The sequence below is a fragment of the Scyliorhinus canicula genome, chromosome 5 (genome assembly GCF_902713615.1).
Source record: "Scyliorhinus canicula chromosome 5, sScyCan1.1, whole genome shotgun sequence".
In the NCBI taxonomy this organism is placed as follows: Eukaryota; Metazoa; Chordata; class Chondrichthyes; order Carcharhiniformes; family Scyliorhinidae; genus Scyliorhinus; species Scyliorhinus canicula.
In genome coordinates this window covers 56,947,197-56,972,989 of record NC_052150.1, presented here as the reverse complement: position 1 = coordinate 56,972,989, position 25,793 = coordinate 56,947,197, and the positions used below count along the sequence as shown (strand labels likewise).

At 45.1% G+C, this 25,793-nt stretch overlaps 1 protein-coding gene across 5 annotated transcripts in view; it reads right to left on the bottom strand.

Moving 5' to 3' along the window:
• The window catches only part of phactr1 (phosphatase and actin regulator 1), a 707,078-nt gene extending 681,616 nt beyond the window's left edge, over window positions 1-25,462 (bottom strand). For 3 of the 5 annotated variants that reach the window (XM_038797115.1, XM_038797116.1, XM_038797117.1), the window contains exon 1: window positions 25,201-25,461. In XM_038797115.1, coding sequence (XP_038653043.1) covers window positions 25,201-25,312 — 112 coding nt within the window. In that variant the 5' untranslated portion in view covers window positions 25,313-25,461. Of the gene's footprint in view, window positions 1-25,200 lie in introns of all 5 variants that reach the window. The other 2 variants (XM_038797119.1, XM_038797120.1) reach the window with 2 other exon arrangements.
• Between the last annotated feature and the right edge of the window lie 331 nt (window positions 25,463-25,793).

Below are 25,793 nucleotides of genomic sequence, written 5' to 3'. Positions count from 1 at the left end.
TAAAAACAGAATTACTTTAGCAATGCCACATCCTATGTCCCTACAGCTCAGAGTCAATATCGCAGCTGAAAAGTAGAATGGATGGGTAACCTTGATATCCTGCTATTCCTCTGCTCCGGAGAGATGCAAGCTTAGACCATAAGACCATAAGACCATAAGACATAGGAGTGGAAGTAAGGCCATTCGGCCCATCGAGTCCACTCCACCATTCAATCATGGTTGATTTCAACTCCATTTACCCGCTCTCTCCCCATAGCCCTTAATTCCTCGAGAAATCAAGAATTTATCAATTTCTGTCTTAAAGACACTCAATGTCCCGGCCTCCACCACCCTCTGTGGCAATGAATTCCACAGACCTACCACTCTCTGGCTGAAGAAATTTCTCCTCATCTCTGTTCTAAAGTGACTCCCTTTTATTCTAAGGCTGTGCCCCCGCGTCCTAGTCTCCCCTGCTAATGGAAACAACTTCCCTACGTCCATCCTATCCAAGCCATTCATTATCTTGTACGTTTCTATTAGATCTCCCCTCAACCTCCTAAACTCCAATGAATATAATCCCACGATCCTCAGACGTTCATCGTATGTTAGGCCTACCATTCCTGGGATCATCCGTGTGAATCTCCGCTGGACCCGCTCCAGTGCCAGTATGTCCTTCCTGAGGTATGGGGCCCAAAATTGCTCACAGTATTCTAAATGGGGCCTAACTAGTGCTTTATAAAGCCTCAGAAGTACATCCCTGCTTTTATATTCCAAGCCTCTTGAGATAAATGACAACATTACATTTGCTTTTTTAATTACGGACTCAACCTGCAAGTTTACCTTTAGAGAATCCTGGACTAGGACTCCCAAGTCCCTTTGCACTTTAGCATTATGAATTTTGTCACCGTTTAGAAAATAGTCCATGCCTCTATTCTTTTTTCCAAAGTGCAAGACCTCGCACTTGCCCACGTTGAATTTCATCAGCCACTTCTTGGACCATTCTCCTAAACTGTCTAAATCTTTCTGCAGCCTCCCCACCTCCTCAATACTACCTGCCCCTCCACCTATCTTTGTATCATCGGCAAACTTGGCCAGAATGCCCCCAGTCCCGTCATCTAGATCGTTAATATATAAAGAGAACAGCTGTGGCCCCAACACTGAACCCTGCGGGACACCACTTGTCACCGGTTGCCATTCCGAAAAAGAACCTTTTATCCCAACTCTCTGCCTTCTGTCTGACAGCCAATCGTCAATCCATGTTAGTACCTTGCCTCGAATACCATGGGCCCTTATTTTACTCAGCAGTCTCCCGTGAGGCACCTTGTCAAAGGCCTTTTGGAAGTCAAGATAGATAACATCCATTGGCTCTCCTTGGTCTAACCTATTTGTTATCTCTTCAAAGAACTGGTTTGTCAGGCACGACCTCCCCTTACTAAATCCATGCTGACTTGTCCTAATCCGACCCTGCACTTCCAAGAATTTAGAAATCTCATCCTTAACGATGGATTCTAGAATTTTGCCAACAACCGAGGTTAGGCTAATTGGCCTATAATTTTCCATCTTTTTTCTTGTTCCCTTCTTGAACAGGGGGGTTACAACAGCAATTTTCCAATCCTCTGGGACTTTCCCTGATTCCAGTGACTTTTGAAAGATCATAACTAACGCCTCCACTATTTCTTCAGCTATCTCCTTTAGAACTCTAGGATGTAGCCCATCTGGGCCCGGAGATTTATCAATTTTCAGACCTTTTAGTTTCTCTAGCACCTTCTCCTTTGTGATGGCAACCATATTCAACTCTGCCCCCTGACTTTCCTGAATTGTTGGGATATTACTCATGTCTTCTACTGTGAAGACTGACGCAAAGTACTTATTAAGTTCCTCAGCTATTTCCTTGTCTCCCATCACTAGATTACCAGCGTCATTTTGGAGCGGCCCAATGTCTACTTTTGCCTCCCGTTTGTTTTTAATGTATTTAAAGAAACTTTTACTATCATTCCTAATGTTACTGGCTAGCCTACTTTCATATTTGATCCTCTCCTTCCTTATTTCTCTCTTTGTTATCCTCTGTTTGTTTTTGTAGCCTTCCCAATCTTCTGACTTCCCACTACTCTTTGCCACATTATAGGCTCTCTCTTTTGCCTTGATGCATTCCCTGACTTCCTTTGTCAGCCATGGCTGCCTAATCCTCCCTCTGATAACCTTTCTTTTCTTTGGGATGAACCTCTGCACTGTGTCCTCAATTACTCCCAGAAACTCCTGCCATTGCTGTTCTACTGTCTTTCCCACTAGGCTCTGCTTCCAGTCGATTTTCGTCAGTTCCTCCCTCATGCGCCTGTAATTACCTTTATTTAACTGTAAAACCTTTACATCTGATTCTACCTTCTTTCTTTCAAATTGCAGACTGAATTCTACCATATTATGATCACTGCTTCCTAAGTGTTCCCTTACTTTAAGGTCTTTTATCAATTCTGGCTCATTACATAACACTAAGTCCAGAATAGCCTGTTCCCTCGTGGGCTCCATCACAAGCTGTTCCAAAAAGCCATCCTGTAAACATTCAATGAATTCCCTTTCTTTGGGTCCACTGGCAACATTATTTACCCAGTCCACCTGCATATTGAAGTCCCCCATGATCACTGTGACCTTGCCTTTCTGACATGCCCTTTCTATTTCGTGGTGCATTTTGTGCCCCTGGTCCTGACCACTGTCAGGAGGCCTGTACATAACTCCCATTATGGTTTTTTTGCCTTTGTGGTTCCTCAACTCTACCCACACAGACTCCACATTGTCTGACCCTATGTCGTTTAGTGCTATTGATTTAATTTCATTTCTAATTAACAAGGCAACCCCGCCCCCTCTACCCACCTCTCTGTCTTTTCGATAGGTTGTAAATCCCTGGATGTTTAACTGCCAGTCCTGAACCCCCTGCAACCACGTCTCTGTGATGCCTACCACATCATACCTGCCAGTCACAATCTGGGCCACAAGCTCATCTACCTTGTTCCGTACACTGCGGGCATTTAAATATAGCACCTTTAATTCCCTATTGACTGTCCCTTTTTGTTTTCTTAGTGTGGTGGACCTTGGTTTACTGAGCCTTTCCATACACTGTGTCATATTTTGTGAGATGGGGACTATCGTAACCTCTCCTGAGCTCTGTCTTTTCGTGATTTTTTGTAATCCTAAGCAGCTACGCTTCCCACTGATTCCTTCACCTCTTGGTTCCCTGACTTTCCCTTCCCCCCCAATCTCTAGTTTAAAGTCCTATTGACCACCCTATTTACTCTTTTCGCCAGAACATTGGTCCCAGCTCGGTTCAGGTGGAGACCATCCCAACGGTATAGGTCCCCCCTGTCCCAAAACTGATGCCAGTGTCCCATGAAAAGGAACCCCTCTTTCCCACACCACTCTTTCAGCCACGTGTTAACTTCCCTTATTCTTGCCTCCCTATGCCAATTTGCACGTGGCTCGGGCAGTAATCCGGAGATTATGACCCTTGAGGACCTGTTTTTTAATTTGAATCCTAACTCTTTATAATCTCTAAACAGGTCCTCTTTCCTAGACTTGCCTAAGTTGTTGGTACCGACATGGACCACAACAACTGGATCCTCCCCCTCCCTCTCCAATATCCTTTCAAGCCGGTCAGAGATGTCCCGCACCCTAGCACCGGGCAGGCAACATACCATGCGGGACCCTCGATCCTGCTCACAAAGGATACTATCTATCCCTCTGATAATAGAATCCCCTACAACTACAACTTGCCTATTTACTTCCTCCCCTTGAATGGCCTGCTGAACCATGGTGCCTTGGTCAGCTGACTCATCCTTCCTGCAGCCCTGTTCGCCATCCACACAGGGAGCAAGTGCCTCGTACCTGTTGGACAGGGTCAAGGGCTGAGGCTCCTGAGTTCCTGACTGCTGGTTCCCTTTACCTGCCTGACTTGCAGTCACACCCTGCTGTCCCTGGCCACTGGCAGAATTTAAACTATTTACTCTGACAGGTGTGACTGCCTCCTGAAACAAAGTGTCCAGGTAAGCCTCCCCCTCCCGGATGTGCCTCAGTGTGTGAAGCTCAGACTCCAGCTCATCAACTCTGAGCCGGAGTTCTTCGAGCAGCCAACACTTACTGCAGATGTGGTCGCTGCAGCTCGCAATGGGATCTGCCAGCTCCCACATCAAGCAGCTTAAGCACATCACCTGACCAGCCATCTCTAATTAATTAATTTGTTTAATTTAAGTTTACGAGTTTTAAATTTGGGGCAGATTGGTTATCAACCAATCAGATCACAGCTTCCCTCTGGCGTCACTTTTGAAAAAAAAAGTGGAAAACAGGAAGTTACCGTTAGGTCTGTATACTCACCCAGAGACTGCTGTCACTCGAGAACAGCCTCTTCACAAACCACCTTCAACTTACGCTGACCGCACTGCACGTATGCAAATGTCCCCGGAACAGCCAATCAGAAGCTCTGCTCTGCTGCCCTCTGCTGGATGCTTGACTTCCGTCGAACTCCTCGGGTCACTGATGCAGGTGCACCTTCAACTTACGCTGACCGCACTGCACGTATGCAAATGTCCCCAGAACAGCCAATCAGAAGCTCTGCTCTGCTGCCCTCTGCTGGATGCTTGACTTCCGTCGAACTCCTCGGGTCACTGATGCAGGTGCACCTTCAACTTACGCTGACCGCACTGCACGTATGCAAATGTCCCCAGAACAGCCAATCAGAAGCTCTGCTCTGCTGCCCTCTGCTGGATGCTTGACTTCCGTCGAACTCCTTGGGTCACTGATGCAGGTGCACCTTCAACTTACGCTGACCGCACTGCACGTATGCAAATGTCCCCGGAACAGCCAATCAGAAGCTCTGCTCTGCTGCCCTCTGGGCAGCCCTTGGACACAGGTACTCTGCACCCCAAATTCCTGTTAAGTGGCAACATCTCCCAAGCGCATCGCTGGTTTAGCACACTGGGTTAAATCGCTGGCTTTTAAAGCAGACCAAGCAGGCCAGCAGCACGGTTTGATTCCCGTACCAGCCTCCCCGGACAGGCGCCGGAATGTGGCGACTAGGGGCTTTTCACAGTAACTTCATTGAAGCCGACTCGTGACAAGAAGCGATTTTCATTTTTCATTTCATTTAATCCCCCAAATCACATGTTCGCAGGTCTGGTGCCAACTGAAGAACCGATCTTCAGAAGCAAGGGGCGGAGGGAGGGGCCCAAACACTGGACTCCGTGGTTTACAACTGTGATAGGCACATTGAACCAGGTATCTGACCATCAGAGATCTCAGCTGTCACTGCCTCCGCCTTCTCTGGACACGTGTCTGTGAGGTGATTACCAGATTGTGAACCCAAGCCTACTCTAGAACTAGGTCCCACCGAGGTGCATGTGTCTGTGCTGGTGGAGGGTGCAGGTGAATGCAGTGATGCATTTTCATCAGACAGCTGAGCAGAATCCTCATCTGAGCTGGTCTGGGGACTGGGGCACTTGCTTGAAGATGGTCTTCACCTTTTCTTGCTGGTAGCTGGAACAGAAAGGAGAGACATTCAGTGATTGACCATACATGCTCTAATATCTTGGGTTACTCGCGGTCATTCCCCACATGTGGTCAATGTGTACTGGATGGACCCTGATCGGCTTGATGAGGAAGGTGAATCTCACATCCCACTGCCTGCTTCTCATGGGTGATGAGTGCCCTCAACTCTTGGGTGCCCCTCTGTTCTTTCGGCTCTCCCTTCTGTTGTAGGTGATCACGTTCTGCAGAAAATCAAATGGAGTGACTATGAGCAGAATGGTTGAAAAAGCAATTCAGATGCATACATGCCTGTTATGTGCGAGGAGTCCACCCCAGTAAGGGATTAAAATGCCATTTGTGCAAGAATTTATGTGAAATGTTGAGCTTAAAGCAGCTGGCAGAACATTCGACGATGATGTCCCATCTGCTGGTGGTGTGCGTCATCCCTGTGGTCTCGAACCCTCAGACGGTTTGATGAGAGAGATTTTGGAATGTGCAGATGTTCCACTTATCCTGGCGGAACACATCAGATCATTCATCTTCTTCCTGCACTGTAGATCAGTCATTTGCTGTTTACCATGGGCACTGACCTCACTGGCAACCTCCTCCCAGACCGGCATGATCAGGCAGGAGGACTTCTGGCTCCCATCTCCAAGAAAGACCTCCCAGCTTTCTGAGACAGCCTGGAGGAGAATTCCCTGGAGGCCTCGCTGAGCCATGGAGTGCAGGGTTTGGATCTTTTAGATGCCACTGAGAACCAAAATGAAACAACACACCAGGCCTGCAGTGAGTGATTATGTGCTGATGCTGTAAAGTATAGCATGAGGTCTTCCACCCCAGGAGGTAATGATAGGCTGTGTAAACCCTTTCCGTCCACCCACAGAATTTGATGAGCTCCTCGCTGATGCATAATTAATTGCTGAACATCAGAAGATCGCACGGGTGAATCTGACCCACCTCCCAGCAGGAATGATCACTCGCCACCGCACTTGATCTCCATTCTGGAAATTTCACCCAATTTCTCCTACAGATCTGACACTGATGTCGTTTCCTGTCCACATTAGCTAATTCACATTGCAGCATGGCAAAACTAACTTCACCCCAATTGAGGACTTTTATTCCCGGTCGATCTTTGTCCTTTTCCATAACTACTCTAAATTAATTATGGTCACTTCCACCAAAGTGCTTCCCAAATAATACCCCTTCCACGTGCCTAACTTAATTTCCTAAATTTAAGTCCAGAACGTCCTCGCTTATTGGGCACATTAATGGAGTGGAAGTCGTTATGATTGAGAAACATTTCGGAGTGATGTATGGGTGGTTTGATGGTCATGTATATCTGGTCAATGACACAATGCATCCATCTGTAGGAAGCTAGCCTGAACCACAAATCTAAGCACCTATTGGCCCTAATTGGCATCATTGCAGGCAAAGCTCACATAAATGTCAGTCAGTGTTATTACAATGGGCAAGATGAATAAACGGTTAGTTTCATCCAGCTGATAACATTCTAGTTCACAATTCAAAGCCCACCCTCGTGTTTGAGCATGTTGTCGGGGCCAACACTGCAGTGCAGTTTGTAGACAGTCTTTCAGTTGAAACATTAAGCCAGGATCTACGTGTTCAGGTGAACCACAAAAACCATTGTTTATTTGCTCCAAGTAAGATTCTGGAGATGTGTCCCTTCAACACTAATAAAACCATAGAACTGATTATTTATTTTGGTGGTGGAATTCTGCTGCAAATAATCTGTGTGCTGCATTTTCCCAAACAAAACAGTGGTGACAATTCAGGAAAAAGTAACTGATTGAATGTGGGCACTTTCAAATAACCTGAGGATGTAATATGGTGCAAGCTGCTTGTTACACCTGTATTTTGCTCAAAAGGTTACAAATGCAGACATTGGTAGAAAATACAAGATGGGACTTGTTTTATGAAAAAAAATAAATTAACAGCAGGTGGCAAACCAAATCATTTGGGAAAAAATTCCTCCGTGTGTTAGGCTTCTCCCACAGGCAAAGTTATAATGGAATCACAAGGCTGTCTAAGCTCAAAGCAACACATGGGAACAACAATAGAACCAGCAAAAATCAACATGGTTCAGAAAACATCTGAAACATTAAAGACTTTACTAGTGAAGAGTATATGTGCCTGATACCTGCTCCACATTTCATGATGCAGCACCTGTACAACTACAATGCAACCAGCTGACTGGAGTTTGTTGGAGAGTGAACGATATTATGGGTGAAATTTTCCTCTAATTTGTCAGTGTCAAGCCCTGACTGAAAACCAGCGTGTGTATCTCTATTATAGTTCCCAAGATAGCCACAAAGAGAAAAGTAAAGGCGCCACACTCTGTTCGTCAGGGTTTATTTGGAGAAAGCAAGAACTAAAGGGTTGCACACAGCTCCCGTGCGTGTGTCGTACCGCTTCCGCTTGGCGGGCGCGATCCGGTTGCACCGTATTTCGTAGTTGAACCCGGTACCCGATTCCCTGTGGAGAGGGAAGCTGCGTAACCCCCGTCGGACACACGCAGCACCGACCGGCGACTCCGAGCCGATGTGTCCCGAGGGTCTTGGCAACTTGACTCGGCTGGGCTGGAGAGTCACATCCGAGCAGAGAAAGGGCTCCATCACCCCCCTCCCCCGGGTACGTGGCCATGGAAGAGCTGGCGAGTTGCACAGCTTCAGAGCGATCCTGGTAAGCCTCTCAGTACCAGGATTTGTCTTTGAAACAGAAATGCAAATGAAGAATAAACATTTATGTGGATGACATGATGTACACCTTCAAGATCTGAAACTAACGGACATGTGCAGTGCAGGGTGGTGAACTGAAAGCCCGTGCGAACACTCTGCTGACATCACGACAAAGCACGTGACATTCCCTAGCAGACTGCAACACTTGAATACATAACACTCTCCAGATGCTCTGCAGAGTTTTTAGACCAGAGGCTGCATTCTCCGTCCAGCGACGCCGGAATTGGGAAAAGTGGGGCTGGATTCTCCGTTTCTGAGACTAAGTGCTGACGCTGGCGTAGGAACGGTGGCATTTTACGTTAAAAAAAAGGCGCTAAACAACCACCGACCCTCTGTCTGGTGAGGGGCTAGCAGGCACGCAGCATAGAGCACCCGGCTCTTGTTGCAGATACGGCCGGGGAATTGCCGGGTCCTTGGCCGCGTATGCGCATGGCGGCAGCCTGCGCATGGTCCCGGCCTGCCAAATAGTGTCCCCCTTTGGCCAGGCTCATCACCAGTCACCTCCCACCAGTGCCTCCAGCCCCCGCCAAAGCCCCCTTGTCTCCGCATATCGGCTACCCCCCGTCCACCACCCCTCCACCACCCCCCCCCCCCTACACCCCCCCCCCCCCCCCCCCCCACCCCCACCCCCGCCTCCCTCCCAGCTGCTGGACTGAGTCCACAACCGCCACGCCGAGTTCCCGAAAATAAATACCATGAGTAACCAATGCTTTCGGGAACTTGGCCCATAGGGGGCAGAGCATTGGGTTGAGGGCCTCAGGTAACATTCTGAGGCCGTCCATACGGCGTGTGGCGTACTCTGATAGTACGCCATTTTGGAGGGGGCGGAGCATCACAAAAGCGGCGCTCAATTCGGCGCCAATGTGGATTCTCTGGTTGTGATCGCCAAACGCGATTTTGGCATCAGAGACCGGAGGATCCCGCCCACGATCGAGAATGGCGTGTCAGCTGAAAATAGAGGCTGGCATCGGACTCCTGATGGAATGCCATGCTCCGGTGCCTTGAAAGAGGTGTGAATGTGTTCAACATTGCATGCCGGCGTGGGTATGCAAATAGTGCAGTAAACACCATTGGCATATCATTAAGGGCAATTTCCAGGCCTTCCGCGATGCTCCGCCTCCACTGGGAGGAATTACTGATGGCAAAGTTCACTTGCGGTCTTTAAAATCGGGAAACAGGCGCCATGGCCGCTGAGGGAGAGAGAGGGGGTGCGGAAAGTGTCTAACATCACTACAGTGTGATGACAGTTGTGCAGCTGGCAAGGCAGATTCTGCCAGGGCTGGGGGCAGGGGTGATTAGCGGTGGGCAGCCAGGAGTTGGACCAGCGGGTTTGTGTGGACGGGTACAGAACGCCATTGCCACAGCCTGCAAAGCAGCCATGTGGCTGCGCATGCTGCTGACTGCCAACTGTGAACTTAGCTCCACCGGTTGTATGGTGCCACCCCAGGCCACCCTCTAGGTACTCTGTGGTCCCAGGCGACCGATCAACGGGATGGGCAAGCTCCAGCGCAACCAGTTCCATCTTCTTGGCTGGGATGGGGGGGTGTGAGGAGAGGAGTGCATATATGCAGCTCCTGCTCGTCAGGCTCTCTGGAGCCAATGCCAATCCCAGCAAATCACAGGCCAGCATTCGTTGGAATTGCACTAGTCATGTGGCGCCTGTGCTAGCCCATTAGGATATCCTGAATTGCTCTGGGACCGTCACCACTTTTGGGGCCATAGAACTCACGCGATTCAGGCCTCTCTGACATGGAGCATCCTGCCTCAGGTCTCCAGCCCTCTGACAAAAAAATTAATAATCGGGGGGCATGGTTTACGTCGTCAGTCTGGAAGGGCGGGACCTGAAGAGCCAGCCAGGCTGGCTCCACAGAGGATGGGGTGGGGAGTGGGCATGGGCAAGGTGCAGACTCGAATGGCCTCGTTCTGCACTGTTGGGATTCTATGCTTTTGAGAATTCGACAGCCAGGAATGCATATTGCTTCGATGAGCAAAACAGTACTTGACAGACTAGTTTCTGACAAAGGCATGTTGTAACGCCTCTCCATGGAAACCAGCAATAGTTTCCCAGCTGCATTCCTTTGTACTTTTGTGTATTTGACATTCCCTTCCTGTCCCATTGTTACCTTAAGGGATGTAATCAACTTATGTATTCTTGTTATTATATATTCATAAAGAATATATGGGTCTACAATAAATATCTCCTCATCCAACCCTCTTAAACCAATTCTCCCCAAAGTTGGCCCATGCACACATCATTTTGGCCTGTTGGTTTATACTTGATTATCAACTAACTCTCACCTATTTATACTTAATCTAATTGTTACCCTCCTTTCTCTAGAATGATCTTTCATGGTCATGGTTCACATGAACGTCCCCATCCTCGACGGAGCCCAGCACTTGATTGCAAAAGACAATGCTGAAGTGCAATTATCTTCAGCCAGAAGATCCAGCTCAACCTTCTCCCCACCATCACAAATGCCATCTTCAGCTAATTTCAATTTACTCCATGCGATGTCAAGAAATGACTGAGTGCACTAGATACACCAATGCCAAGGCCTCAAATAGCATCCTGGCTGTAATTCTGATGATTCGTATTCCAGAACTTGGCACACCACTCACAAAGCCATGCCAATAAAACTACAATATTGATAACTACTTGCCAATGTGGAAAACTGTCCAGTTATGTCCTGTCCATGGAAAGCAGAACATATAGAACATAGAACATAGAACAGTACAGCACAGAACAGGCCCTTCGGCCCTCGATGTTGTGCCGAGCAATGATCACCCTACTTAAACCTCTAATGTGGCCATTCACCACTTCATTAATCTCCATCAACTCTACTCTCAATCATAAGCAAATTGATGGAATGTGTCAGTGACATTTGTTAAACAGTGACACTGACTCACCCAGAATCTGTTTACTAATGCTCAGTTTGGGATCCATTAAGTGCCACGTGTCTCCAGACCTCATTAAAGCCTTGGTCCAAACATGGGCAAAAGAGCGGAATTCCAGAGGCAAAGCAGAGTGATTATCCTTTACATTAAGGCAGTATTTAATGGAATCTGGCTATAAAGAGCTCAAGCAAAATTGAAGACAGTGGGAATCAAGGTGGGGGTGGAGGCTTTCAGAAAGACTCACGACAAGCAGGAGTCATATCCCCACAAAGGAAAGTGGTTCTTGTCATCCTCTCAACCACAGGGCAGTTCTGCAGTAGTTCATCAGGGCAATGTCCTAGGTTCAGACATCTTCAGTTGTTTCATTAATAACTTTCTCTCTACCAGAATTGGGAATGTATGCTAATGATCACATAAGTATTTGGAACAGGTATCAAGAGCCTGACCCGCTATTCATTTAGATAATGGCTGATCATCTACCTCAATAGCACTTTCCCCAGACTATCGCCATATCCCTTGATGTCACTAGCCTGCAAATGGACACCCAATTCCCTTTGGACAACTGCATTTCCCAACCTCTCACCATTTAAGAAATATCCTGGGCAGGTTCCTCTGTCCACCGCACCCGTTTTCTGGTGCGGGCCAATGGTGTCCCATTGTGGGCACCCCCATGCCGTAATGAAATCGTGGGTGTGAGTGCACTGCTGGCAAAATGGAGGACCCCGTCTTTCTGTTTTGTTTTTACCAAAGTGAATCATTTCACACCCATTATGTTCCATCTGCCATGTTCTAGCCATTCACATAGCCTGTTCAAATCCTCTTGATTTGCACTGATCCTTACGATACCCAATTAGTAACATGCATGCCATCCATTTATTGCTTCTCCGTTTTCTGTCTGTTCGCCAATTCTCAATCCATGCAAGTACTTTTCCCGAATCCCCTGCACTCCGACTAACCTCCTGTGTGGCACCGTCTCCAAACTTCAACATCTTATCCCAATCACTGAACTTTGGGCTCCTATTGTTTGTTGAATAATGCCACAGTTACTTTCTCACTCCCAACATCCTCTGTGGCTGATTAATGGAGTGCTGGAGAAAGTAATGGGACTGAAAGCCAATAAATCCTCAGGGTACTAAAATAAAACGTGGATGCGTTGTGGATTTATTGGCTTTCAGTCATCTTCCAAATTTCTGTAGATTCTGGAACAGTCCTGGCAGATTGGAGTGCGGCAAATGTAACCCTGCTATTTATGGAAAGGAGGGTGAAAACAGGAAATTACAGACCGGTCAGCCTCACATTAGTCGTAGGGAAATTCTGGCTTCTAATATAAAGATTGTGTTACAATAATAATAATAATCTTTATTAGTGTCACAAGTAGGCTTACTTAACACTGCCCCCAGTCACCATACTCCGCGCCGTTCAGGTACACAGAGGGAGAATTCAGAATGTCCAATTCACATAACAAGCATGTCTTTCAGGACTTGTGGGAGGAAACCGGAGTACCTGGAGGAAACCCATGGAGACACGGGGAGAACTCTGCACAGACAGTGACCCAAGCCGGGAATTGAACCCGGATCCCTGGCGCTGTGAAGCAACAGCGCTAACCACTGTGCTACCTAACAGGACACTTTGAAAATATCAAAGCGATTATTGAAAGTGAAATCATGTTTAAAAAACTGACTAGATTTTTTGAGGCTGTCACTGTCAGCATAGACAAGGGATAACCAGTGGATGAGGTGAATTTAGATGTTCAAAAAGCTTTTGATAAAGTCCCACATTAGAGGTTAGTGTGCAAAATTTAATCATGGGATTGGGAGTAATTTATTGGCATGGGCTGAGAATTTGTGAACAGACAGAAAGCAGAGAGTAGGAAAAAATGGGTCTTTTTCAGAGTGGCATGCTGTGACAGGGTTCAGTGCTTAGAGTCCAGCTATTCACAACATATATCCATGATTTGGATGAGGGAAACAAATGTAATATTTCCAAGATTGCTAATGACACAAAACCTTGTGAGCACGTGAGTGTTGAAGAGGATGTTAAGAGGCTTCAATGTGATTTAGACAAGTTGAGTTAGTGGCTAAATACATGGCAGATGCAGTATAACGTGGATAAGTGTGAAGTTATCCACTTTTGGCAGAGAAACACCACCCTCTTAAATGGTGATAAACTGGAGAATGCTGAAAGACAGAAGGATCTGGGTGGCCTTGTACACCAGTCACAGAGAGCAAGCATGCAGGTACAGCAAGCAGTTACGAAGGAAAATGGTATGTTGGTTTTCATTGCAAGAGGACTGGAGTACAAGAGCAAAGATGTCTCACTGCAGCTTTACAGGGCCTTGGTAAGGCCACAGCTCGTGTATTGTGTGTAGTTTTGGTCTCCTTACTTAAGAAAGGATATATTTGCCAAGGTGGGAATGCAGCAAAGGTTCACCTGACGGATTCCTGGGATACCGAGATTGTTGTATAAGGAAATATTGGATCGACTAGGCCTGCATTCTTTGGAATAGGTTTCAATTTTTGACAGGCCTGGACAGAGTGGATGCAGGGATGTGGTTTGCTTTGGTGGTGGAGGGGTCTACTCCAAGGGGTTATAGTCTCAGGATATAGGATTGGACATTTATAACTGAGATGGGGAGAAACCTCTTCACTCAGAGGGTGGTGAACCTGTGGAATTCGCTACCACAGAAGGTTGTGGAGGCCAAGTCACTGAATATATTTAAAAAGCAAATGGATAGATTTCGACTCTGAACATATGTGGAGAAAACAGGTGTATGGCATTGGGATCGAAGATTGGTCATGTATCATGTTGAATGGCAGAGGAGGGGCAAATTACCTATTTTTTATGTTTTGTCCCTAGAAATAAACTTGCCCCCCCAACATTTCACTTTCAAACTCTCAAGCCCTTTGGTCAGGGGCTGGTTTAGCTCACTCGGCTAAATCGCTGGCTTTTAAAGCAGACCAAGCAGGCCAGCAGCACGGTTCGATTTCCGTACCAGCCTCCCCGGACAGGCGCCGGAATGTGGCGACTAGGGGCTTTTCACAGTAACTTCAATAAGCGATTTTCATTTCATTTCTTCTTCATACCAGCTGTCAAGTTGTTCAACACTTAATTTTGATACCTTTCCCTGCTCAACTGTTCTCCCACTTTGGTCATTTCCCTCCATGTGGCCTCTACTTTTGCCGCCTCAAGTCCAAGTGGCACAGACTGGCACATATAGTTTCATATTCCTCTGCTAAGGTCATACACTGCTCCAGGATCATATTAGATAGATAGATAGAACAGTACAGCACAGAACAGGCCCTTCGGCCCTCAATGTTGTGCCGAGCCATGATCACCCTACTCAAACCCACGTATCCACCCTATACCCGTAAGCCAACAACCCCCCCCTTAACCTTACTTTTATTAGGACACTACGGGCAATTTAGCATGGCCAATCCACCTAACCCGCACATCTTTGGACTGAAGAGTATTGGACTGAAGAATATTGAAGAGCAAAATTAACACTTGGCTTCCATTCTCACCTGGAATCTCATTAATTCCTCTTATTTGCCCCTCATCTCCAAAAGGTATGTGAAGCTTATTCATTTTATTGAGTTGAGATTACACAAGCTTAAAAAATCATTATATCTGTGAAGCTTCTCCCTCAGAAGCAGTTACTGAGCAGCACAACATACACCCAACTATATTTAATGGCAAGAAGGACAGTACGGGTATACTTCTAGTAATCATCTCCAGATTGGAAATACAAGGCGACCAAATTTCTGTAGTTGTGATGACACAAATAAAAACAGAAACGTCCTTATTACATCCTGTATTTAAAAAAGGAGAAAGGACTAAGCCGTGCAATTATCGCCCACAGCTGATTTGAATTTGCTGGTCAAACTCATTGTTCACTGATGTTCCTTATTATGCTGTCTTTCAGTAAAGCATAAGCTTAACAGAGACAATCAACATGAATCTGTAACGAATATGTCCAATGCAAGTCAAAGTAGTGTGTCTCGACAAAGGAAATACAGTGGCGTGACATAGTTGACTACAAAAGGTTCAAGGAATCATACAGTGCAGATGGAGGCCATTCGGCCCATTGGGTTTGCACTGACCCTCCGAAAAACTACCCAAGTCCAACCCCCCCCCCCCAGCCCAATCCACATAACCCCACCTAACCTGCACATCCCTGGATACTGCGGGGCAATTTATCATGCCCAATCCACCTAAACCACACATCTTTAGACTGTGGGAGGAAACCAATGCAGACATGGGGAGAACGTACAAACTCCACACAGTCACCCAAGACAGGAATCGAACCCGTGTCCCTGGCACTGTGATTGTTAACCACTGTTCTGCTAAAGTGCACAGTGTATATGTTGGGACCTTTTTGTGTCCATATACATTATGGAGTTGGAAATGGGTATAGAATGGTCAATATCAAAACCTGCCAAGTACATCAGATTAGAAGTTATAGCAAATGGAGAAAGTACAAAGATAATGCGAAAGGTGCAGCCAGTCGGCAGTGTAAGAGCAAGTAGAGAATGATGGAAGTGGGCAGATCATAGAATCATAGAATCCCTACAATGCAGAAGGAAGCCATTCAGCCCATCATGACTACACCAACTCCTTAAACATGCACCCTACCAAGGCTCACCACCCACCCTATTCCTGTGACCCCACAACCCCACCTAACCTTTTGGACACTATAAGCATTTCAGCATGACCAATCCACCTATCCTGCACATCTTTAGACTATGGGAGGAAACCGGTGTACCCGGAGGAAACCCACGCAGGCACGGGGAGAATGTACAAACTCCACACAGACAGTCATCCGAGGTTGAAATTAAACCCGGCACTGTGAGGCAGCAGTGCTAACCACAATGTCATCATGCCGCCCCAGAGCATTACTCTGGTCCTCTGGTTTACTAGTCCAGTGACAATATCACTACGCGACTGCTTCCTTCTGTAAATGGGTGTATGGGGGGTGTCCAGGGACCCCATAGTGGGGTGTCATCACTTTGGGGAGGGGGGAGGGAGGGTAATGCCCATATGTGTGGGAGATGACATTGCTCACGGGTGGGGGTGGGGGAGACCCAGAAGCTCACTTAGAGATGGGGCACCCTTTCAAAATGACGGCCCGAACTCTGAGGAGTCAGTCCGGCCAGCAAGCTCATCTCCCAGTGATTAAAATAATTCTAAGTGTGGGCTAAACCTGTGAGAAACTCCCCAAGGCCCACAAAAGTGACTAAATGTAGTAAGATAGCAGTGGGGAACACGCCGGCAGAACCAGCCACAAGTGACACTTGGAAACCCTTCCGTTCAATTGTGCCCATAATTAAACAATAACATTTTCAATGAATTCAGGTACAGAGATCTGGGGGGTGCACTTCACGTTAGCTAGAAAAAGAGCTGAAGAGATTCACAGTTTTACAGAAAAAGATACTACACGGAAAAATATTGAGGTATTGAAATGTTCAGGTAGGTTTGAGAGGATTGAAGAGTTAAAAGAAATTTGAACTGGTTGGTGAATTTGTTACGAAGAGACAGAATTAGTGCTCGAAACATAAAGGATGATCTCAGAAGAAGCAGAGTTATTAATATATGGAACAGATTATCATAAGTGATAATCAAAGTTGAATCAATCATAGCACTTAAGAAGTAGTCAAGAATAATTTGGTCAAAAATATATTTAAGATATTTGAAAAGAGGCAGGAAAATGGAGGTGGGGCTAACATTGGCAGAATACTTTGACAAGGCTCAGTTGATGCTACAAATCCTCACCGACTCCATATCCTCTTGAGCCCCACTGCCCATAAATGGCATCACTATTTGAACATAAATATTCACAAAAAGGAAAGGTAGTAAAAAGTATGATTCTTTCTCATCTGTTTCAAAGCACGATACCAATCATGCACCTCACACTCATAACCACAGCAACTTCAATGACAGAGATAATGAAAATGGACAATTTGGTTTTCAATAATGTACAGTTAAATGTTACCACACCCAGTCATTGCAGAACAAGGAGGATGTACCAGTGTTCCAGACTGTAAATAATGCACAAGAGATTTAATTTGCTTTAATATTACCCAACACATAAATCCATTTGTGGCCAACTAATAACATTAAAAATTAAAATTGTTTTAAGCCTGTCCAAACCATTTGTCTGGGTACACTTATGTTTGTTTGTTGCAGATAACAATGTACAAATCCTATTAATGTCCTACAGGCTTTGTAAACTTTTTTTCCCAAATGGCCAGAATGCAGTTTGCAGATGGTTCTAAAATACTTATTTTGTTAGCTATGCTTTGCACTTTCCAGCTACTGGTCTCAGAGTGGTAATGCAGTATAACTGCAGCCTTATTGATTCTGCAGCATTCAAACCTCAGTTCCATGTTTAGACTGATTTGCAATGTCCCATGTATTCAGAACTCCCTTACGCCGATTGTGAGAAATCAGTTCAAAGTGTAGTTTCTTAAAAACAAAATCAAAAATGAGTGATAATGAAGCAATGCAGAGAGGACACACTGCAGAATTATTTGGTTGTCTCAAAAATGAAAATACAAAAAAAATTGGATCTAGCGTCAGTGGAACAGAAGATTATGGGACCATTTGAGATGAAATTCTCAAGTTCACAAAGATGGGACAGAAAAGGTAGCAGCAAGTTGTGTCCAGTGGCTTAAGAGTCTAGAACGTGGATACATAAATACAGGGCTATGTTGGATCATGGGACCTATTGGATTGTTCTGCAGTGAGGCGGCTTGGACTTGATAGGCCTCCTTCCATGCCGGAATAATAATCACAGAATTCTTTGATTCTGTAATAGTTTGATGCCAAGATTAAATCCAAGAAATTCGGACAGGAGACTTTTAACAAATATTTATTTTAAACAGATGTTTATGAGACTATGAAATATATTTCTAGAGTTAGTAATTGAAACAGAGATTAACTCTACTTTTTATAACATGTTAGCAAGGTGGTTAAAGGAAAAAGGAGTAAAGGGATTATGGGATCAGGATGAGCACATGGAACTAGCACGATTGCTCAAGTGGAGAACACCAATATATAAATTGGACCATACAGCCAGTTTTCTTTTTATAATTTCTCGTAAATTGTATTTATTGTTAATATGTATTGGACAAACAACCATTAAAAAGTAGAACACACTGTAGAACGATTTATATTAACTGCATAAACACTGGGACCTAATACAAAATTCAAAGCATTGTTATAAATGCCCTAGAAGTGAATACTTTTAAAAATATTTTAATTATACACAGAATAGCACCTAGAAGTTTAAGCACAAACTTTGATAATTAGAAGGTTTTTTTCCTATTTCATTGTTACTCTCTTCAAAATATTAACTATAATATATTCCATTATTTACTTCATGTAGTAAAATCTGGATGGCATCTCAAAACTCAGGATCATCATTATTTGGAAGATCATAATGGTCTATTGAAGGTCTGTTTTAGGCTAGTCTTTGTATCTGTACAAACAGCAGCTAAAACTGGGAATAATGACCAGACAATTATTTTGACTAGCAAATACTGAGAATACTCAAAGTTACTAATGTAAACTGCAAATTTCGACATACCACTTCTTCTGCCACAAATAAATGTATGAAAAACTCGGATACATTGGCTGATGGGGCAGCAGGGTGGCACAGTGGTTAGCACTGCTGCCTCACAGCACCAGGGAACTGGGCTTGATTCCGACCTCGGGAGACCGTGTGGTGTTTGCATGTTTTCCCTGTGTCTGCATGGATTTTGTCCGGGTGCTGCAGTTTCCTCCCTCAGTCCAAACAGTTGCAGGTTAGGTGGATTGGCTATGCTAAATTGCTCCTAGGTGGGGTTACAGGGAGAGGGTGGGAGATTGGGCTGAGGTAGGGTGCTCTTTCAGAGGGCCGGTGCAGACCCCAATGGGCCAAATGGCCTCCTTCTGTACTGTGGGATTCTATGATTAAAAATGATGTGCCTAAAGGCCTTTTTCATTCATTGACAAGAAAAAAATAGACGCAGTAAAGGCATACCACATTGTCCACAATGGAGACCACTTCATAGAGGAAATGACTGATGTGGAGAAACAATTCCAATAATAGATACATATTTTTGTGCTGGTTCTACAATTAATAAGTGGAAAATATCTTGCTTTAAAGTAAGGAATAATTTCTCACAAAATGTAAAGAGATATGGAATGGGCAAACAGTGAGCAAGGTGGACAGGAAGCACATAAAACAGATGATAGATCTGAATAAAAACGTTGTCAAGTTAAAAAGGTAATGAACAAAGTGTTGATGTTCGCTTCATTTTTTGGTTTAAGCACCTGTTTCAAATTCTGTTTTAAATTGCATATGATCCCCACTCTGTGCGAAGCTACAGAAGAGACTTCTTTGAAACATTTTATCTGCTGATTCACAAGAGACAGTAGCTTTAGAAGTCCAGATTAAAGTTTTGTCCGTTTTAGGGCAGCATGGTGGCGCAGTGGGTCAACCCTGTCGCCTCACGGCGCTGAGATCCCAGGTTCGATCCCGCCTCTGGGTGACTGTCTGTGTGGAGTTTGCGTGGGTTTCGTCCCCACAACCCAAAAATGAGCAAGCGAGGTGGATTGAACACACTAATTGGAAAAAAATGAATTGGGTACACTAAATTTATTTTTAAAAATTAAAAAAGATAATAAAAAGTTTTGTCTGTTTTAAAATGAATATCATACCTGCAAAATCAAAATGTATATGAAAAATAATGTAAATTTTTAAAACTAATAGATATCACTGGAATTTATATGTTCCAATCTGGAAGCAGGTAATAGGAACATTTATTTTTATTTTAATAACTAAATTCAAAATTTCTTTAAAAGTCCTTTCAATTTTGTTTCTTAGTGCACACTTTGAAAGTAACAACACGTATAGGAACTAACTTAGCTCCTGTCGTCTATAAGTTACAAAAAACTGTCAAGAGTGCTTTAAACTATCTTACTATGGAGAGAGTGCAGCAAAGGCTTACAAGCCTGATTCCTGGGATGGCAGAACTGTCAAATGAGAAGAGATTAAATCGGTTAGGATTATATGAATTGGAGATTAGAAGAGTGAGAGGGGATCTCATAGAAACATATAAAATTCTAACAGGATTAGACAGGGTAGATTCAGAAATAATGTTCCCGATTGTGGGGGAGTCCAGAATGAGGGGTCATGGTTTGAGGATAAGGAGTAAACCTTTAAGGACTGAGGTGAGGAGAAATTTATTCACCCAGAGAGTGGTGTATCTGTGGATTTCACTAGCACAGAAAGAAGCGCAAACATTGTGTTATTTCAAGAAGGAATTAGATATAGCTCTTCGGGTTAAAGGGATCAAGGGATTGGGGGAGGCAAGGTCAGGGTATTGAACTTGATCAGCCATGATCATAATGAATGGTGGAGCAGGCTCGATGGGCCGAATGGCCTCCTCCTGCTTCTATTTTCTATATATGTTTCCATATATTGCTCAAAAGTATCAACTCACGTCTTAATCTGTACACACCAACATAGTTTATGGTATTTCTCAATTTTACCCAAGCTAATGAACAACATTCCCGTACCAGCCTCCCCGGACAGGCGCCGGAATGTGGCGACTAGGGGCTTTTCACAGTAACTTCATTGAAGCCTACTCGTGACAATAAGTGATTTTCATTTCATTTCATTTCATTTCATTTCATTACAACCAGCTGGCAATCTTCGTTACAAATTCTAATATTTACAAGGAAAATAATTGTTTCAGTTGGGAGTTTTTTAAAAAGTGAATAACTGAAGTTGCTGAAGGAAATATCCATTTCATTAAATTGATTGAGAAAAATATTTTTGGATCAACTCCTTTCCATCCTGTCTCAGTGCTCAAGTTTTACCAGTTCTCACTTCATTTGCACTTTTCACTCCCATTGCCATTTTCAGGTCACACTGGTATCAATACTCACTTTGGAAATTCCTCTCCTTCTTTCACCCTAATTTAAGGTTCTGTTGTGAACAATAAAACTTTTTGTGAAAGAAAAGTAAATTAATCTGTTGGAGAAATTCTGGACAGCATGAAACTAAAAAGTACAAGAAATGAAAACCTCATCTCAAATCCATCATCACTGAATGAAATGCAACATTCAATTATATCAGATATGAAAAGATACCTCCCACACCCAAAGCAACTTCAAGCCTTAACTGGATTAGTAAGTTTTCCTACCCTTTATAACGTAGATAATTTGGAAACAATAAACCCAAAAAGATGCAGGTGAATTGGCCATGCTAAATTGTCCCTTAATTGGAAAAAAGGAATTGGGTACTCTAAATTTAAACAAAACAAACAAACAAAAAAAATGGCAAACAGTAATTCAACACATTCATCCAAACCATATGCAGCATTATACAACACTAATTCTGAGCAGCATGGACAATCTGTGTAATAATATTTGAAGAAATGTGCAAAATATCAACTGAAGAATAAAGATCAATGCTTACAAAGGTTTATTAATCCTATTTCACATCAGAGCACATTCAGCATTTTATGCACTTATTATTCCAGTTTGTTTCTCAACTAACTCATACATCGAAACTACCATTGAACCAACACACAGAACTGGATAACCACAACCACAGTTCACAGCACATTCAGAAAACAATGGGGTTTTACTAATACTTGAATTATAGCATGTCAAAATAAAAATGATATGGATGCAGAAAAGGCTTTTGATCGGGTAGAATGGGATTATCTGTGGGAGGTAGTGGGACAGTTCGGATTTGGGCGGGGCTTCATTGACTGGGTCAGGTTGCTGTATCAGGCTCCTGTGGCAAGCGTTTGGATGAATAGGACAACATTGGACTATTTTAGACTGCACCGAGGGACGAGACAGGGATGCCCCCTCTCCCCACTGTTGTTTACGCTGGCTATAGAGCCATTGGCAATTGTTCTGAGAGCTTTGAGGGGCTGGAAGGGGCTGGTCCGGGGGAGGGGGGGGTAGAGCACAGAGTCTAGCTCTATACAGAAGTCTGTCTGTATCGGACCTGTTAGAGGGGATGGAAGAAATCATGAAGATTCTAGGGGAATTTCGTCGGTTTTCGTGGAATAAACTAAATATGGGGAAAAGTGAGATGCTTGCGGTCCAGGTGAGGGGACAGGAGAGCGATTGGGAGAGCTGCTCGATTAGTTGGGGGAAGCTTTAGGTACCTAGGAATTCAAGTGACGCAGGAATGGGACCGGCTGCATAAATTAAATCTGGCCCGGCTAGTAGACCAAATTTTCGGAGATGGGATGCGCTCCCGTTTTTTAGAATTAGAACAGTACAGCACAGAACAGGCCCTTCGGCCCTCAATGTTGTGCCGAGCAATGATCACCCTACTCAAGCCCACGTATCCACCCTATACCAGTAACCCAACAACCCCCATTAACATTATTTTTTAGGACACTAAGGGCAATTTAGCCTGGCCAATCCACCTAACCCGCACATCTTTGGACTGTGGGAGGAAACCGGAGCACCCGGAGGAAACCCACGCACACACGGGGAGGACGTGCAGACTCCGCACAGACAGTGACCCAGCCGGGAATCGAACCTGGGACCCTGGAGCTGTGAAGCATTGATGCTAACCACCATGCTACCGTGCTGCCCACGGTTGTCATTAGCTGGGAGGGTTCGGACGGTGAAGATGACGGTCCTCCCGAGATTCCTGTTCATGTTTCAATGTCTCCCCATCTTTATTCTGCGGTCCTTTTATAAACGAGTAAACAAGGTGATCTCTGGCTTTGTTTGGGCAGGTAAGACCCCACAGTAAGGAAGGTAATGCTTGAGTGGAGTCGGGGAGAGGGCAGGCTGACGCTGCCAAATTTTAGTAACTATTACTGGGCGGCGAATATAGCCATGATCAGGAACTGGGTGGTGGGGGAGGGGTCGGCATGGGAGCGTATGGAGGTGGCTTCATGCAAGGGCACTAGTTTAGGGGCATTGGTAACTGCGCCTCTGCCGTTCCCGTCAGCACGGTACTCCACCAGCGGCGGCTCTGAGAGTCTGTGGGCAATGGAAAAGACATGTGGGAGCAGCGGGAGCAACGGTCTGGTCCCCAATCTGTAATAATCACCGGTTTGCCCCGGGAAGTAGGGATGGGGGGGGGGGTGGTTTCTGGATATGGCAGAGAGCAGGTATTGAGAGGATGGGGGATATGTTTATAGAGGGGAGCTTTCTGAGTATGAGGGCGCTGGAGGAGAAGTTTGGGTTGGCGAGGGGAAACAAACTCAAGTATCTGCAGGTGTGGGACTTCCTACATAAACAGATGTCAACCTTCCCACTCCTACTGCTAAGGGGGATTCAGGACAGGGTAGTTTCCAGAGGGTGGGTCAGAGAAGGGAGCATCTCGGACATTTACAAGGAGCTTATGGGGTCAGAGGAGATGCAGATCGAGGAGCTGAGTCAACGCGTCCACAACATGTGCCAGGCTGAGCCTGATACAGTTTAAGGTCGCTCACCGGGCTTACATGACAGTGACCCGCATGAGCAGATTCTTTGGGGTGGAAGATAGGTGTGCAAAATGTGCGGGAGGACCAGCGAACCATGTCCACATGTTCTGGACATGTCCGAAGCTTAGGAGATTTTGGCAGGGGTTTGCAGATGTCATGTCCACGGTGTTAAAAACAAGGGTGGCACTGAGTCCAGAGATGGTGATTTTCAGAGTGTCGGAAGACCCGGGAATCCAGGAGGAGAAAGAGGCAGACGTTCTGGCCTTTGCTTCCCTGGTAGCCCGGAGATGGATACTATTAGCTTGGAGGGACTCAAAGGCCCCGAAGTCAGAGACCTGGCTATCGGATATGGCTAGCTTTCTCTGTTTGGAGAAAATCAAGTTCGCCTTGAGAGGCTCACTGTTCGGGTTCGCCTGGAGGTGGCAACCGTTCGTTGACTTCTTCGCAGAAAATTAATAGTCAGCAGAAGGGAGGGGGTTAGTTTAGCTTAGAGTAGGGGGTTAATAAAGGTGGGTCCTGTAAGGGAGGGAGACGGCTTTTGCACTATGTTTATAGTTTCATGTGCATTGTTTATTCTGTTGTTGTTATAATACCAAAAAAGACCTCAATAAAATGTTTATTAAAAAAAAAGAAATTAAAATGATAACAAACAACCATATTTCCCTATGGACGTGCTCTCTTACAGCACAACAGACCATTTTTAAAAAATATAACGATTTGCAAAAATGGGCACGGATGCCTTTATTAAAACAATGAAAAATAGATTATGATTATATTTTTTCCTTTCAGTTTCTGATTTGTATATTTATAGGGAACCATAGCAGATGAGGATAAACCCCAGGACATCTAGAACTGCTGTATATATTGGATATGGCATTACAAGCTATACTTGTTATTGTCCAGCAAACTAACTCCCACCAAAATTACAGGAACTCAAGTTTCACCTGCCTTCCTCCAACTCCATAAACGTGCAGAGTTATAAAATTATGCTTTGGAATTAAATGAGACCCTCACGAAAAAAAATGCCATTTGGTTGACAGTCGTCCTTGCCTAACAAGCTCAATCCCCGCTGAGTGAGTGTGGCAGTGGTCAGGACTGTCCGAGCACCAGCGGTAGATACCCAGAGCCTGCTGCCGGATGCTGATGTTGCTGCAGGCGTGTCGGGGCAGGCAGGTGTATAAAACACAGCTGCAACTGGGACAGCCGCTGGTCCAGCTCTATGAACTTCATCACTTCGGGCTAATAGCTTACAGATTCTTACAATGGAGCAAAGAAGTACATCATAATAATAATCGCAGCGTATTTACATAAGCGCCAGCAGCCCTTCTATTGTAACTCGAGAGAAAACAACCAGTTTGGGTGAAATTCAACTCGTCTTCTTCCGCCATGCAACATCACAATATTTAAAGACAATAGTAGATAATTAAAAACCTCATTCCAACACTGCGTCAGTGCACTGAGTGCTTTGAATTCATTCTCTGTGACTCTTGGCTGCTTCTATAAGGCGCTTGATACCATGTTCTCTCATCTCTGTCTGCACAAAGGCTGCTCCTCATTATCATTCCCGTTATTGCCCAAGATTATTCCCGCTGCATTGTTTCAGTCAATACCTGTCTCCACGTTGAGGGATATTCTTGCCTCGGTGAGATAGGGCGTATCGCTCTTGGACCTGACTCTGCGAATGGGCCGGCGGTCTGCTTGTTCCCCTGAAGAGGCCGCCATTAATGTAGCAGCCGCGATGAGAGGATCGGCCGGCGGCGGCAGCAGCAGCAGCGCTCACTCAAACCTGGAGCAGCCCGAACTCCCTTCACCAGCTCTGTGCACACCAGCAGAAAACACAATGAAAAAGAATCAGATGCAGAGCTGGGACCAATGTGGAGCAGGAGATCCCGCCCACATCCCCTTCACAATGAGCCCCCACACACAACCCAGCAATGAAAGGCCCGCCTACCCACCACAGAAAAGGGACAGCAAATTGTCACAGTCTTTCCCAACACTCAGAATTACATAGATACATTCAGAAAATCACTCCACCTCAACAAATAGCTCTGGACTAAAAATAATTTACACAGGTGGCAATTATTAAAAAGATTGAGATATTCAATAGTGCGATATCACAACTGACAAGATAAATTGGCGACAACACCTCTTATCTCAAATTTGCAACAGCACTTGCAATACTCCTGTAAACACAATAACAAAT